The 13,043-nt window shown below is 52.3% G+C and overlaps 1 protein-coding gene and 1 long non-coding RNA gene across 3 annotated transcripts in view; one reads left to right on the plus strand and one right to left on the minus strand.

Moving 5' to 3' along the window:
- Positions 1-13,043, minus strand: part of BRD4 (bromodomain containing 4) — a 141,441-nt gene that overhangs the window by 4,886 nt on the left and 123,512 nt on the right. For both annotated transcript variants that reach the window (XM_039910237.1, XM_039910238.1), the window contains 3 exons: positions 2,476-2,528; positions 2,035-2,350; positions 1,088-1,618 (listed from right to left, as the gene is read on the minus strand). In XM_039910237.1, coding sequence (XP_039766171.1) covers positions 1,088-1,618; positions 2,035-2,350; positions 2,476-2,528 — 900 coding nt within the window. The remainder of the gene's footprint in view (positions 1-1,087; positions 1,619-2,034; positions 2,351-2,475; positions 2,529-13,043) is intronic.
- LOC114806338 lies at positions 634-4,878 on the plus strand. The gene is made up of 3 exons (XR_003754366.2): positions 634-1,100; positions 2,457-2,550; positions 4,111-4,878. It is a non-coding gene; the product is annotated as an uncharacterized LOC114806338 (long non-coding RNA).

A 13,043-nucleotide genomic window follows, 5' to 3' on the forward strand; every position in this document is an offset into this window, starting at 1 on the left:
GTTGGGACAGTTGCGATGAGTTTCTTCATTTTTGAAAGGTCAGAGGATCGGATGGTCACTGATTCCTCTCTCTACGACTTGGAGACCCATGACTAGCTCTGCTGGCAAGATGACGGCCCCGGTACTACTCTCTCTGAGCTGTCCAGCAGGATGTCCATTTTGTTCATTTGGCCACGCTCAGGTCCATGCCTGGATAGCTCACGTCCTACCAAGGCCACTCTCTCTGCTGTCCTAATCTTGAAATAGCCTGGTGACTCCGGACTACTTCCTTCACCCTGGGCAGTTTTCCATTTGCTTTGGCACCAGAGAAGGCTGAGCTTAGGGCATCTGCCCCACTGGAGTGTCAGATGAGAGCCTTGCCTCTCGTTCCAAAGCCCCAAACACCGTTCCCCCCCGCACCCCCCCCCCCCCAAATCCCAGTTCTCGTCCCCTGTGGGTGGGGGGCAGGAGGTTGGAGGGAGTGGCTCGGTCCTGCAAAACCCTGCATTAGGAAACCTCACGTCTACATGAAGTCCGTTTCTTCCGATACCACGGGGTGCCACACCCAGATAGGCCCCCGTTGTCGAAAGAATACTTCCGGAATCCCTGACCGCATTCCAACCAGAATGTGGAGAAAAGAGCCCGCGCATCACAACGGGACTAGGATTCCGACATCATGGGGCCAAGAGAAATTCGCTTCTCAGAGTCTCTGGACTCCAGAGATGGCTGGAATGCACTGAGGCAGGCATAAAGTCTGGGGTTTAGTCTGTTTGCAACTAGAAAGCCACACGGCTAGAGGCCAGCAGGGATCAAAGTGGGGGGTTGCCTGTAGGCAAGTGACTGCCTGGATCAGATGGCCTGACAGAGTGGAAGGATGTGGAATCCAGAAAAACCCCGAGAAAAGGCTCGGATTCAAGAGCACAAGACAAGCAGACAAGACGAAACCCCAGAATGACCCTCCAAGAAGGCTCAATTCTCCACAAGGAAGATCAAGAAACACCACACTCTCTCCTCAGCCCGATACGAACAATCCCAGCCCATAGGCCGGAGCCACTTCCCCTCTCATCCGGGGGCCTCTTTCCTCCAGCTGAAGGCCGCGGCTACTCACCCGTCGAGTAGGGGTCAGATTTGTGGTGTCGGGGCGAGGGGTGGTGCTGAATGACTTGCTGAGGTTTGGCTGGCTGTGGTGGGGGTGGTTGCTGCCCCTGGGGTGGGTGAGAAGGCTGCTGGGGGGGAGGCGGCGGCGGCTGCTGCTGCTGAATATGCGGGGGGAACGGCATGTGGACGGGCCGCGGTGGGGGCTGGTGCTGCTGCAGCTGCGGCACTGAGGGATGAGAGGGCGGGGGGAGAGGCGGCGGGGGCTGGGACTGCACCTTCACGGAAGGGAGGAGAGGTGTGGACGGCTGCACCTTCTGCAACTGCTGCAGATACAGCTGCATCTGGATTGAGGTTAGGGGTGGGGCGGGGGACTCTTCATCCTCCAGCAGGACCTGGGGCGGCTGGGGCAGGGGTGGCTGAGGGAGAAGGGGCTGCTGGGAGAGTGCGGGCGACACGGCTGGGGGGCGGGTCGGTTTGGGAGGCAGGGCGGCGGCTCGGTTGCTGGGTCTCGATGGCTGCTGGGGCAGAGCGTTGTGCAAAGCTGAAAGAGAGGAGCAAACATCCCGCTTAGGCGCTCGATAAATACCACCGAATGACGGACTGGGCTGGAGGGGGGAGGGAGGCATTCCAGGAATCCTCCCCAACTTTCTCTGGCCACCCTCCGAGCACCATACCCAAGCGCTCGGGAGAGGGTGATACGATGGAGTTGGCAGACACGTTCCCCGCCCGCAAGGAGTTTATGGTCTACGGGTGTGGGGAGACAGACGTGAAACTCAATTACGGATATGGACGTAAGTCCCATGGGGCTGAGGGTGGGGTGAAAAAAGGCTGCAGAGCAGGAAACTGGGGCCCGCAGAATCCCTCGCCAAAAAAGATGGCACCTCCCCAGGCTGTCCGGCTGGGGCGAGGAAGAAGCATCCCTCCCTCCCTCGCCCACCTGCCCTTTCTGCTGCTCACCTGGAGGAGATACCACCGCATGCTGGTTTAGATGAGGTGGAGTGCTGTGCTCAGGAGGCTGGGGGAGGTGAGGAGGCAGCTCAGGCTGGGGGATATGCAGGATGGGCTGGGGGAAGTGAGGGATGGAATCAAATACATTCCCTGGGAGCGCGTGCTCTAGGCCAGCCACCTGGGCTGCAATGAAGGGGGGAGGAGAGGACTTGGGGGGTGGCGGCGCCTGCTGAGACATCGAAGGTGGGGGTGGCGGCTGCTGCGGCAGCTGCTGCAGGGGTGGAGGCGGCTGCACCGGCTGCACTGGCTGATGGTGGTGGTGATGCTGAGGAGAGAGCGGAGGCAAGAGGTAAGGGAAGTCACTGGGCTTGGGCTCCCCCCGTGCTCCCCGCCCCCCAAGTCCCCTGACCCCTGTCTCATTTGCTTAGCAGGAGCACTGGTGGGGCTCACCTTCTTCTGCTCCCGCCCAGGATGCCCCTTCTTCTTAGATTTTGGTGCCATTTCTGTGGAGAAGAAGAAAAGAGGGTGAGGTTCTTGGGGGGGGGGGGGGGGCTCTTTAAGCTCGCAGAGCAATAGCGGTTGGAAGTCTGGATCATTTTAAGACACACCATTAGTCGGTTCCTACCGCGCGGCCCGCTTACAATTCACTTGCCAGCCACTAGCCAACTCTCTCTTTGGCCTCGGGAGAACTAGACGCCCGGCCACTGACCTGGCGAGGCAGCGGCAACGTCAGGATGGACACTCCCTCACGTGAGCTCAGTCATTTCCTCGGCAGCTGGAACTCTCCTGCCTCCGCCAGAGCCCTAGGTCATTTTCCCAATGCGCTCCCCTCCCCCAGCCTCTCCTGACTGCCCAGTTACTCTGGAGCGAGTTTTACCTTTCCGTATTTAACCTGGGAAAGGAAGTCCCTCTGATAGGTATCTGCCACTTCCTGCTACCAAGATGCCCTGGAAGCTTGTGGGACGGCTCACCTGGGCAAAGAAGCAGGCTTGTGGGAGCTGGCAACGGCTCCAGTCCCCCAAAAGACAGGCCCTGTTGTGAGCCGGCAACAATTTGGGGTGGCAAAGATCCGCCCGACAATCAAAAGAGTAACAACAAAAATAATAATTATGGTATTTGCTAAGTGCTTACTATGTGCCAAGCACTGTTCTAAGCGCTGGGGTACATACAAGGTAATCAGGTTGTCCCATGTGGGGCTCAAAGTCTTAATCCCCATTTTACCAATGAGGAAACTGAGGCACAAAGAAGTTAAGTGGCTTGCCCAAGGTCATACAGCATTGGGCTGGCAAAGGATAAGCCACAAATTAGGGCCGGTTCAGACTCAAGTAGGGCTACTCCTTGGGAAGGCTGCCCCCCAAAAGAGGAAGATGGCAACCGGTTCCCTGTTCGTTGCCCACCCGTGATAGGTATATGTCCCTACTGCCTGTTCCCTTGAAGAGCCCATCTTCCCATGTACATCCTTCCCTTCACCTAGCTATCCAAGGTATTTTTGGTGAGCAAATCAGATCCAAACACCTCAGATTTCAGGAAGAGCCAGAACTCTAGACCTGACCTGTCCACAGGCTCCCCTGGCTTTCAAACAGGAAAACTTTCTGCCCGGCCTTCTTCAGTTCTGCCTACCTTGGAAAACCCAGCCCAGAGCCCTCCAAGTCCTGCTACTCCGCCCCTTATCCAGCTGTTCCTGGGCCCCGTTCTCCAGCTGCTGAGGGCTGCCTTCGAGGGCTCTGAGACCATGGTGTGCTCCAGCAGCAAACACAATGCTTCCCTCTCCAAGTCCCTCCAGACTCAGAGGGAGCCAGACTCTGCTGGGTTTGAATGCCCCCACTGAGCTGGGCTGGGGAGGGGATGGGCGGGAGAGAGAGAGAGAGAAGAGAGAGAAACTCCCCAGGCTTAACGACTCCCATTCAGATTGGTTTGGAAACCAACAAAACAAGTTTGTTTTCCCATCCATGGAGGAGGGAAGCTACTAGCAACCATCACCGAGTGCCTTCTGGGCCCTGGGCCCGACACACACTGGGTTCAGTCTGACCAGAGAAGTCAGGTGGACTCGCCAACCTCTCCTTCTGATTATCCCTGAAAAATCAGGTTCCCACCCTGCCACTGCTGGACGCTCTATTAGAGATTGATGGGAAAACGGTTCTACTCTCCATTCTCCGCTTCGACGGGCAGGAGAAAGACTGGACTCTGGAGATTTCTTTGCCAGAAACCCGCCCGATGCCAAGGAAGATGGCGGCTCCCCAAACGGTGTGGGAAGAGAAGGGCCCCAAAGCAGTGCTGTCAGCTGGCCTATTGGGCACCAGGGTCAGAGGAATCTATGATGTTCTAAAACTTGCCTTTCTGGAGAGAGGCATATCTTCTACACTAACACACGATAAAGGCCAACATATCCTCCAGCTACTGCTTTTTATACAGAGTCCATCCGTGGGAATCTCTTTGGAACAAGCCCATTCCCCCCTCCGGAGCTGTGGTGGGAATACGCTAGTCCAAAGGCAAAGGGTAACCAAAGGCGGGTTCTTAAAATAGCCTGCGTCCCAGAAGGAGCACGGCCGGGAAACAACCGCTGTGGCTTGGGCTTTCAGAAACCCAGGTGAGGAGCCGGCCTGCTAACCGAGAGGAGGTGGCGCAAAAGCTTAGGCAGACGCAGCACCGACGCTGCGTAATTCACAGGCCAAGCAACCGGGAAAAACAACAAGTTCCTCATCGAAACGGCCACTCGGCTCAAGTTGGGTTCTGTAACACGAGACGCAGGCAGAGCCGCCAACTTACTGCTGCTCCGAGAACCCAAGGAATCAGGAAACGCCAGAGTTTGGTGTTGGGAGTCCGGAGCCCGAAACATAAACATGGTTCTATGCAGTTCAGACTCTTATTAAAAACACATCCATCTCGCGCGCACACACACAAACACTCACATACACACGCACCCCCGCACCCCCACCCGGCCCGCCCCGCCACCCCCTCCCCTAAGAGGAAATGAACCGGAAGAAAAAAGGGCCTGTAATGGCAGTCTGAACTACCACGTTGCACAACTGGCTCTACCCGCGCAATCCTTCTGTTCGGCACCTTCGCCAGCGAACAGAAAACCCTGGGTCTCTGGGAGCGGGGCAATGGCAAATTCCCGAATGCCCAGGAAACGTGGCCAGAGAACGATGGCACGCGGGCAGCCAGATGCTTCTTTCAAAATACATGCAGATTTCAGCCCCTCAGAGGCCTTGTCGCACGCGACACTGGACACTTCTATTCACTAATAATAATAATCATAGTACTTATTAAGCTCTTATTATGTGTCAAGTACCGGTCTAACCGCTGGGGTAGATGCAAGTTCATCAGGTTGGACTCAGTCCCTGTCTGACATGGAGCTCACAGTCTAAGCAGGAAGGAGTAGGATTGAATCCCCGTTTTACAGATGAGGTAACCGAGGCACAAAGAAGGAACTTGCCCAAGGTCATGCAAGAGGCTTGGGATAGAGTTGGGATTAGAGCCCAGGTCCCCTGACTCCCAGGCCCGTACCCTTTACCCTAGGCCACGCTGCTTTTCTAATTCAACATTGGGATTGGTGACCAAACACAGGCCAATATTTATTTTGAGAAGAATACCAAAGGCCACTTTTTCCCTGCCTCAAACTCGGAGGCTCTCCACCCCTGGACCCCACTAGTAACTTGCCTTTGAGTTGAGACCAAGAAGAAGGAAGAACTGAAGACAAGTCTGCAACTAGAGCACTTTAGTCCTCTAGACCGGAGGCTCCTGGTGGGCAGGGAAAGTGCCTGCCAATTCTGTTGTATTCTCCCAAGCGCTTTGCACTGGTGCTCTGCCCCCAGTAAACGCACAATAGATACCAGTGATTGAGGGTACTCTCCCAAGTGCTCAGTAGAGTGCACTGTACACAGGAAGCGCTCAATAAATACCACTGATTGATAGCACAGCCTGCGCTGCTGCCGCCGCCCACCTGGAAAAAATGATTTTTCTCCCCTCCACTCCAGTGCTAAAGCAGAGGGTGCCTCAGCGTTGTGGGACATCCCCAAGCCCAAGTGGAAAGAAACAAGATGCCCTATCCCACTCCTAAGATCCCGGAAGAGATCCGGAAGGAAGCCGTAGGAATGGAGTAGGAGTTGTTTCAGGATGAAAGGCCAGAGGCAGAGAACACAGATGTTGGGGGGGGGGGGGGGCGCGAGGCGGGAGGGGGGAATTAACTCAACCAAGGAGAAATTAAGTTCAAGTCGCTGCCCCTGATAAAGACTGCCACGTGTCCCGTTCTGAGATGAGGCCAAGGGGGAAGAAGGGAGGGGATGGTCCAAACAGAGAGCCTCAGCAGTGGAGCAGCCTGGTGGGACAGTTTGGGCAGGAAGGATTCTCTGGACATTGAGATGACAGAGACCAGGGAGCCCTGGGATGAGAGCTGATAACTAAGAAGACTTCACACTGGAGGCAGGGGGAAGGAGACTGATGGGACCACCTGCACATTTCTCCAAGGGGGAAATGGCTCCGGGCTGGTGAGGTTTCCCCAGTCTACCTTCGGATGTCAGGCCAAATGGCGGCCCACCTGCAACAGGTAGGGTTTGGAAGGTTTCAGAGCTTGAAAGGGAGTCCTGCCCATTCCAAAGAAGGAAATGGAGTTATGATATACCGGTAGGGTAAAATTACAGTGGGGGCACCACCAACTGGGCAGAAACTATTGATCACAAAAACGTCTCTTTCAATCGGCATGTCGTCCAGTGACCAAATAAGAAGGATCTGCTTGCTGGGAGGGGGACCGAAAATCCAGAGGGAGACACACCGTTTGGTTAGTTCGTTCAAGTTCCTGCTAGAAGGCTGGAGTTGAGGCAGGGTCACAGCGGGTGGCCACAGGAAAAATTCAGACTCTACATACTGAGAGGGAGGGTCTTGAAGCCAGGATATGGGGTGGGGGTGGGGGGGAACAGTGGCCTCCCCCGCCCTCCACACAAGCCCATGATTATACAAGAGCAACAGTTTCTGGAACGAATCCAGCACTTTATTTTTTATTTAAACAAAACTATAAGAGCACTATATACATTTTTTTAAAAGATTGGTTACATGACTTAAAATGCATGCGGTAAAAATATAGAAAACACACATCTGTAGAGGCTGGGTATTTTTAGAGAATAAATGCAATTCAAGTGATTTATATTTGACTGTAACAACTACAGAAGGGATGATTAGGCACTGCTGGTGGGTCATTTATATTTCTGCAGAAAATCTAGAATTACAGTTGGAGAATCACAGTTACACACTGAACTGAAAACAGAAAAACCAATCCCCTGACCTTTAAGCCGCACCCCCCTCCATTTATTTTTTTTTTAACACCATCAAAAATCAACCAAACAGGAACGTACTGGAAGAAAAATGCTTTAACAATGCTAAGACTTACAGAGACCCACCTATCAGGCTTTAAATAAAACCCAGAGCCTCTCCTGCAGGGCCAGATTCAATGCAGCAGGGGCCCTCACGAGCTCGGGTAACTCAACAGGGAGAGTCAAAGTTCAGGAGGCTCTGCGACGGGGCTGTCTTAAAAAGGGCGGCGAATCCCCTGGGATGAGGAAGTTTTTTGGTACCACCCCAGCATAAAACAAAGGCCCTGCTGTTTACTCAAACACGGGCTGCAGCTCCCTCTGGCTTCGCAGGCGGGAACACATCGGTCAGTCTGGTTGTAAAGACTCAAGTTGTCAGGGGAAGGGCAGAGCCAACCCATATGTGGGCCTCATTCCCCACTGGAAGGCTAAGTAAAGCATGCCTGCACACATCTGCGCATGCATGCGCGCGCACACACGGGCACGCACACACGGGCACATGCACATGCACACAGGGGTGGGGGTGTTAGGTGGGGGGGGGGGGAGAGAGAAAGGAAGCGCCATTCCACACCCCTCAGGCTGGTGCATAGCTCCTGATGTGTTTTTAGTAACTACGCATCATGTCCTCTCGCTGCACTTTCAGCTCGACTCTTTCCAAAACATCAAGCATTCCATTTTCCCCCCTGAGCTATTAAAAAACACCCACACACTCTGGTCGTGGGAAAAGGAAATCAGGAGACTAAAATAGCTGGCTTGCCCTAGCCCCTCAACAATAAAATCCAGAGAAAATTTCCTCCTCTTTCCCTGAACGCCAAGCTCGTGTGGGAAGCAGAAGGGTGCTTGAGGCTCGCTCTAATCCTTAGGGGTGCTTTGGGGAAAAAACAGGGGGGGCGGAGGGGTGGGGGGGGGCGCTTCCGCGGCTCACCGGGGCTTGCCATTCACCGAGGGTGGCATCACTCTTAATGGGCGTGGAAGAGTGAATAAGTCAGGAGGGGAGGCCTGGAGAAGTACAAAGAGCAATGTTTCAGGCAGGGGTGAGGAGGAGGGAAGAGAGAGATGGAGAGATTCCCTTAATCTTTCTCCCCCCCCCCCCCCCCAGAAGAGGTAAAAACAAGTAAACCTGAGTTGTCAAGCAGAGGTTTTAAAAAAATGGTATTTAAGCGCTTATGTGTCAAGCACTGCTCCAAGCACTGGGGTAAATACAAGTTTACCAGGTTGGACATGGTCCCTGTTCCACAGTCTAAGTAGGAGGGAGTAAGATTTAACCCCCGTTTTACAGTTGAGGAAACTGAGGCCCAGAGAAATGAAGTGACTTGCTCAAGGTCTCACAGCAGACAAGTGGTGGATCCGGGATTATCTGGGGATTAAGACTGTGAGCCCCATGTGGGACAGGGACTGTGTCCAACCTCATTAGCTTGCACTAGCCCAGCGCTTAGAACAGTTCCTGGGGGGTAGTAAGTACTTAAATATCATAAAAAAAAAAGAAGGTCCTGTGACTCCCAGGCCCGCACTCTTTCCACTAGGCCACCCTGCTTCTCATGATTCTTTCCTCCCCAAAGCCTGAATACATAAGGTTGAGGGGACTGTTAGATGAAGTGCCAGGCATCACAGGGCCTCAAGCTGTCTTGGTTTCCTAAACACAAAGCTTTCTGCAGCCAAGGGTGAGGACACCCTGCAAACCTGTCTGAGTGCATGAGCTAGGAGACCCAGAATGGCCCAGCTTCTGTTTCTCCCTCAAGGTCTGAGCCCAGGGAGGACCCTGAGCTGTTGAGGCTAAATGAATGAGGAGAACCAAAATGACAACTGGGTTCATAAATGGCCCGGTGGAGTCTGCTGACTACATTTCATTCTGCTAGGAGGAGGAATTGGGTGGAAGAGGGGGAAAGGAACTTCCCACTAGCCCTGTGTGGCCTCTGTGTGTGGGTTTCTCAATCCCAGATTGGAACTTGGATAGGAAAGGAATCTGTCTTTCACTGCACTGATTAATCCTGCGGCACTCTCGTCTGCCTCTGCCAAAAGAGGAGTTCAACACCGCTCTCCCCTTCATTCTGGGTCTCTGTTCTGCTTAATGTAATGATCCGTCTTTCAAGGGCTGGGCCTGAGAGCCGACCCTTAGTCCAAGCGACAAAATATTCTTTTTCAGGAATTTCGGCTCCGGTCCAGATGGAGACTTAAGAAACAAAAGGAGGTCTCCGGGATACACATGCACGTGTGCGCGCGCGCGCGCGCACACACACACACACACACTCACTCACTCACCCCACACCCCCCAACGCTTCATAAACTAGTCACAGAAGTTAGAAAGGAGCAAGCTCACTAGACTTTCTATTCATTACCAGGCTGCATGTGGAGTAGAAACCTGGGAAAGGAACTTGGTCATACTAAGGTGAAATTTGTATTGTGATCTGGGTGTGATGCGGGTGATATGTGGGTACCCGATACAGCTCATACACAAATCGAAAGCTGCCATGGGATTAACAGTACTTGAGCCGGACTAATCACACGCAAGAGGCTTTACAATAAATAAATTTTAAAAAGCCCCCAGGAAGACAAAAATGAAGTTTGCCAGTTGTTTCAGAACTGCCCATGATCTCAAATGCCTGGAACGCACACAAGAAAAAAGCTCTCCAACAGGCAGCGCGGTCAGGCAAAGCGAGGCCAAGGGAACAAGACAAAAGGAAGCCAAGTGAAACCTAAAAGGCGAGAGCTGCGGAGAGAGGGAAAGGCTGGATCGAAAGGCAGTCAGTGTGTCAGAGCTGACGCTGTTTGAGTTTTCAAGATAACTGTAAAGATTGTAAATCTCATTCTCCCCTGAGAGCCAGGACAGCTGTTCCCAGGATTCTCAGATTACTCTGGGTGTTGCGATTTTTTTTTAAAGAAACCACCCTAAAATTACAAGAGTTGTAGCAGTGCACTGGAAAAGTGGCAAACATCATCCTCCAGGGAGATAGGAAGCTGGCGAATGGACCGAGATAGTATGATGGCAAGTACTTAAACAACACACAACCATTACACAAGGTGTCTAAAACCCTAACGGTTCACGGGAAGCACGGTATAATTAATTTACCATCCAGAAACAAAGCTTCGCCCCAAAGACTCTCCAGAGTACAGAACAAAAGCAACATTATAATAAGAAGTCACAAATTAGGATATAACTTTTATAGTCTAGATAAGACGCCTGATCCGGTTCCAAAGTATTACCAACAGCTCCTCTACACCCAACTGTCCCTTCTGCATTTTTACGACCAGGTGCCCCGCTGTCGGTAGCTTATTGTGATTTTCGGTCGCCAGGAACCCTGAAGGGAAGAGGTGGCGCTGCGGCTCCCCGAGGGTGAGGGCTTGTTAGCCCCCGGAAGACACCAGCCAAGATGCACCAAGTGGGAGAATCAAGAGAAACCCAACACTAAGCATGAAAAAGAAAAGCCAGATGTCTCGGAGAATGATCAACGGGCACTTAGATTTGCCAACTACCGAGGAAGGGATGGGACCCCGTGGCCGCCAACCGTGGCCGCCAACGGCCTTAGGCTGGATGGAGCGCCATCTGCTGGTCAGATGGGTCAGCCTTTAACTTGGGCCTTGTCCACAGCGCCGGGCAATTCTGCATTGAGGTCCAGGGGCCTGCGGGATGGGCGCTGCCCCTTGACCTGCTGCTCTCACAGCCCGAAGGAGGCAGAAAGGGACTAGGTGTAGCAAATGGGCGGGTTGGGGGTTCCCGGTCACCGCCATCCTCTCTGGGCATGATGCTTCCTCTCCAACGGGACTGGAATGGTACTGACAAGTCTGAGCACTCTCTAATTATTCTACTTTTGTTTATTTAGAAAAACAACCACCCAACGCCTCCCCAACAAAAAAAAAAACCCAAAAAACCCAACCCTCCCAAACCTATCTTGTGGAATATAAACATACTTGAAAATACACTTTTCTCTTCATTCCAACTCTACACTTCCTAACCTCAAATTTTTTTGGATTGGGCCGTTCCTAGCGCAGTCAATCCTCCATTATCTGAAGTAATCAATGATGGTACTTATTAAATAACAGTGCTTACTAGACACCAAAGATCCATGCTAAGTGCTGGGACAGATCCAAGATGAATAAATGAAATTTATCACTTCACATAAATTTAAAGATAAATGTATCACTTCAGAGAAGCAGCATGATCTAGTGGATAAAGCCCGGGCCTGGGAGTCAGAAAGACCTGGGTTCTAATCCTGGCCCTGCCACTTGTCTGCTATGCGACCATGGGCAAGTCACTTAACTGCCTTGGTTACCTCATCTGTAAAATGGGGATTAAGACTGTGAGCCCCATGTGGGAGAGGGACTGTGTCCAACCTGATTTGCTTGTATCCACCCCAGGGCTTAGCGCCTGGCATATAATAAGCACTTAACAAAAACTAATTATTATTATTACTCTCCAACTCAATTTTAGTCTCAGTTTCAGCCTCTCATCCCAATCTCTTGAGCGAAGCAATTACTGGTGGATACATGGAGAAATAAGGCGGCCAACAGCAGAAGAGAAAATCCCCCTCAAACTGGACATACACAGACTTGACATACTTGGGGAGCTCAACTGCTCCTATGGCTTCCATTTTCAGCTCTACATGAACAACTCCCAAATCTACCTCTCGGCTCTGCCACCTCGCACCTCCTCCTGCCTCCAGGATACCTCTATTCGTACATTCCACCAATACCTCAAACTCAACAGAACTCCTCGTCTTCCCTCTCAAGCCCTCTCCTCCCCGTCTCTCAAGCCCATTACCTCAGTATTCTCCTTCACTTTTCAGTCTTATTAGAGCGCTTACTTTGTGCAGAGCACTGGACTAAGTGCTTGGGAGAGTACAATACAGCAATATGACACACACGTTCCCTGTCCACAATGAGCTTACAGTCTAGAGGGATAGACAGGCATTAATATAAATAAGTTACAGAGATGTACATAAGTTCTGAGGGGCTGGGAAGGGGAAGAATAAAGGGAGCAAGTCAGGGAGATGCAGAAGAGAGCAGAAGAAAAGGGAGAGGGCTTAGTTAGGAAAGGCCTCTTGGAGGAGATGGGGCTTCAATAAGGCTTTGAAGACGGGGAGACAAACTATCTGTTGGCTATGAAGACGGAGGGCGTTCCAGGCTGGAGGCAGGATGTGGGCCAGAGGTCGGTAGTGAGATAGGTGAGATCGAGGTACAGTGAGTAGGTTGGCATTCCAAGAACCAAGTGTGTGGGCTGGGTTGTCGTAGGAGAACAGCGAGGAGGTAGGAGGGGGCAAGGTGATTGAAGCCAACTCTAAGGAGTTTCTGTTTGATGCAGAGGTGGATGGGCAACCTGGAGGTTCTTGAGGAATGGGGAAGCATGGACTGAATGTTTTCATAGAAAAATGATCCAGGCAGTAGAGCGTTAGAACACACTAGAGTAGGGAGAGACAGGAGGCAGGGAGGTCAGCAAGAAGGCTGATACAGTTATTAAGGTGGGACAGGATGAGCGTCTGGATTAACGAGGTAGCAGTCTGGATGGAGAAGACAGGATGCATTTTAGTGATGTTGTGGCGGTTGAACCGACAGGATTAAGTGACAGACTGAACACTTGGGTTGACTAGAGGGAAGAGTCAAGGATAATGATAATTATGGTACTTGTTAAGCACTTACTATGTGCCAAGCACTGTTGTAAGAGCTGGGGTAGATACAAGTTGATCAGGTTGGACACAGACCCTGTGCCACATGGGCCTCACA

The sequence above is a fragment of the Ornithorhynchus anatinus genome, chromosome X1 (assembly GCF_004115215.2).
Source record: "Ornithorhynchus anatinus isolate Pmale09 chromosome X1, mOrnAna1.pri.v4, whole genome shotgun sequence".
Classification (NCBI taxonomy): Eukaryota; Metazoa; Chordata; class Mammalia; order Monotremata; family Ornithorhynchidae; genus Ornithorhynchus; species Ornithorhynchus anatinus.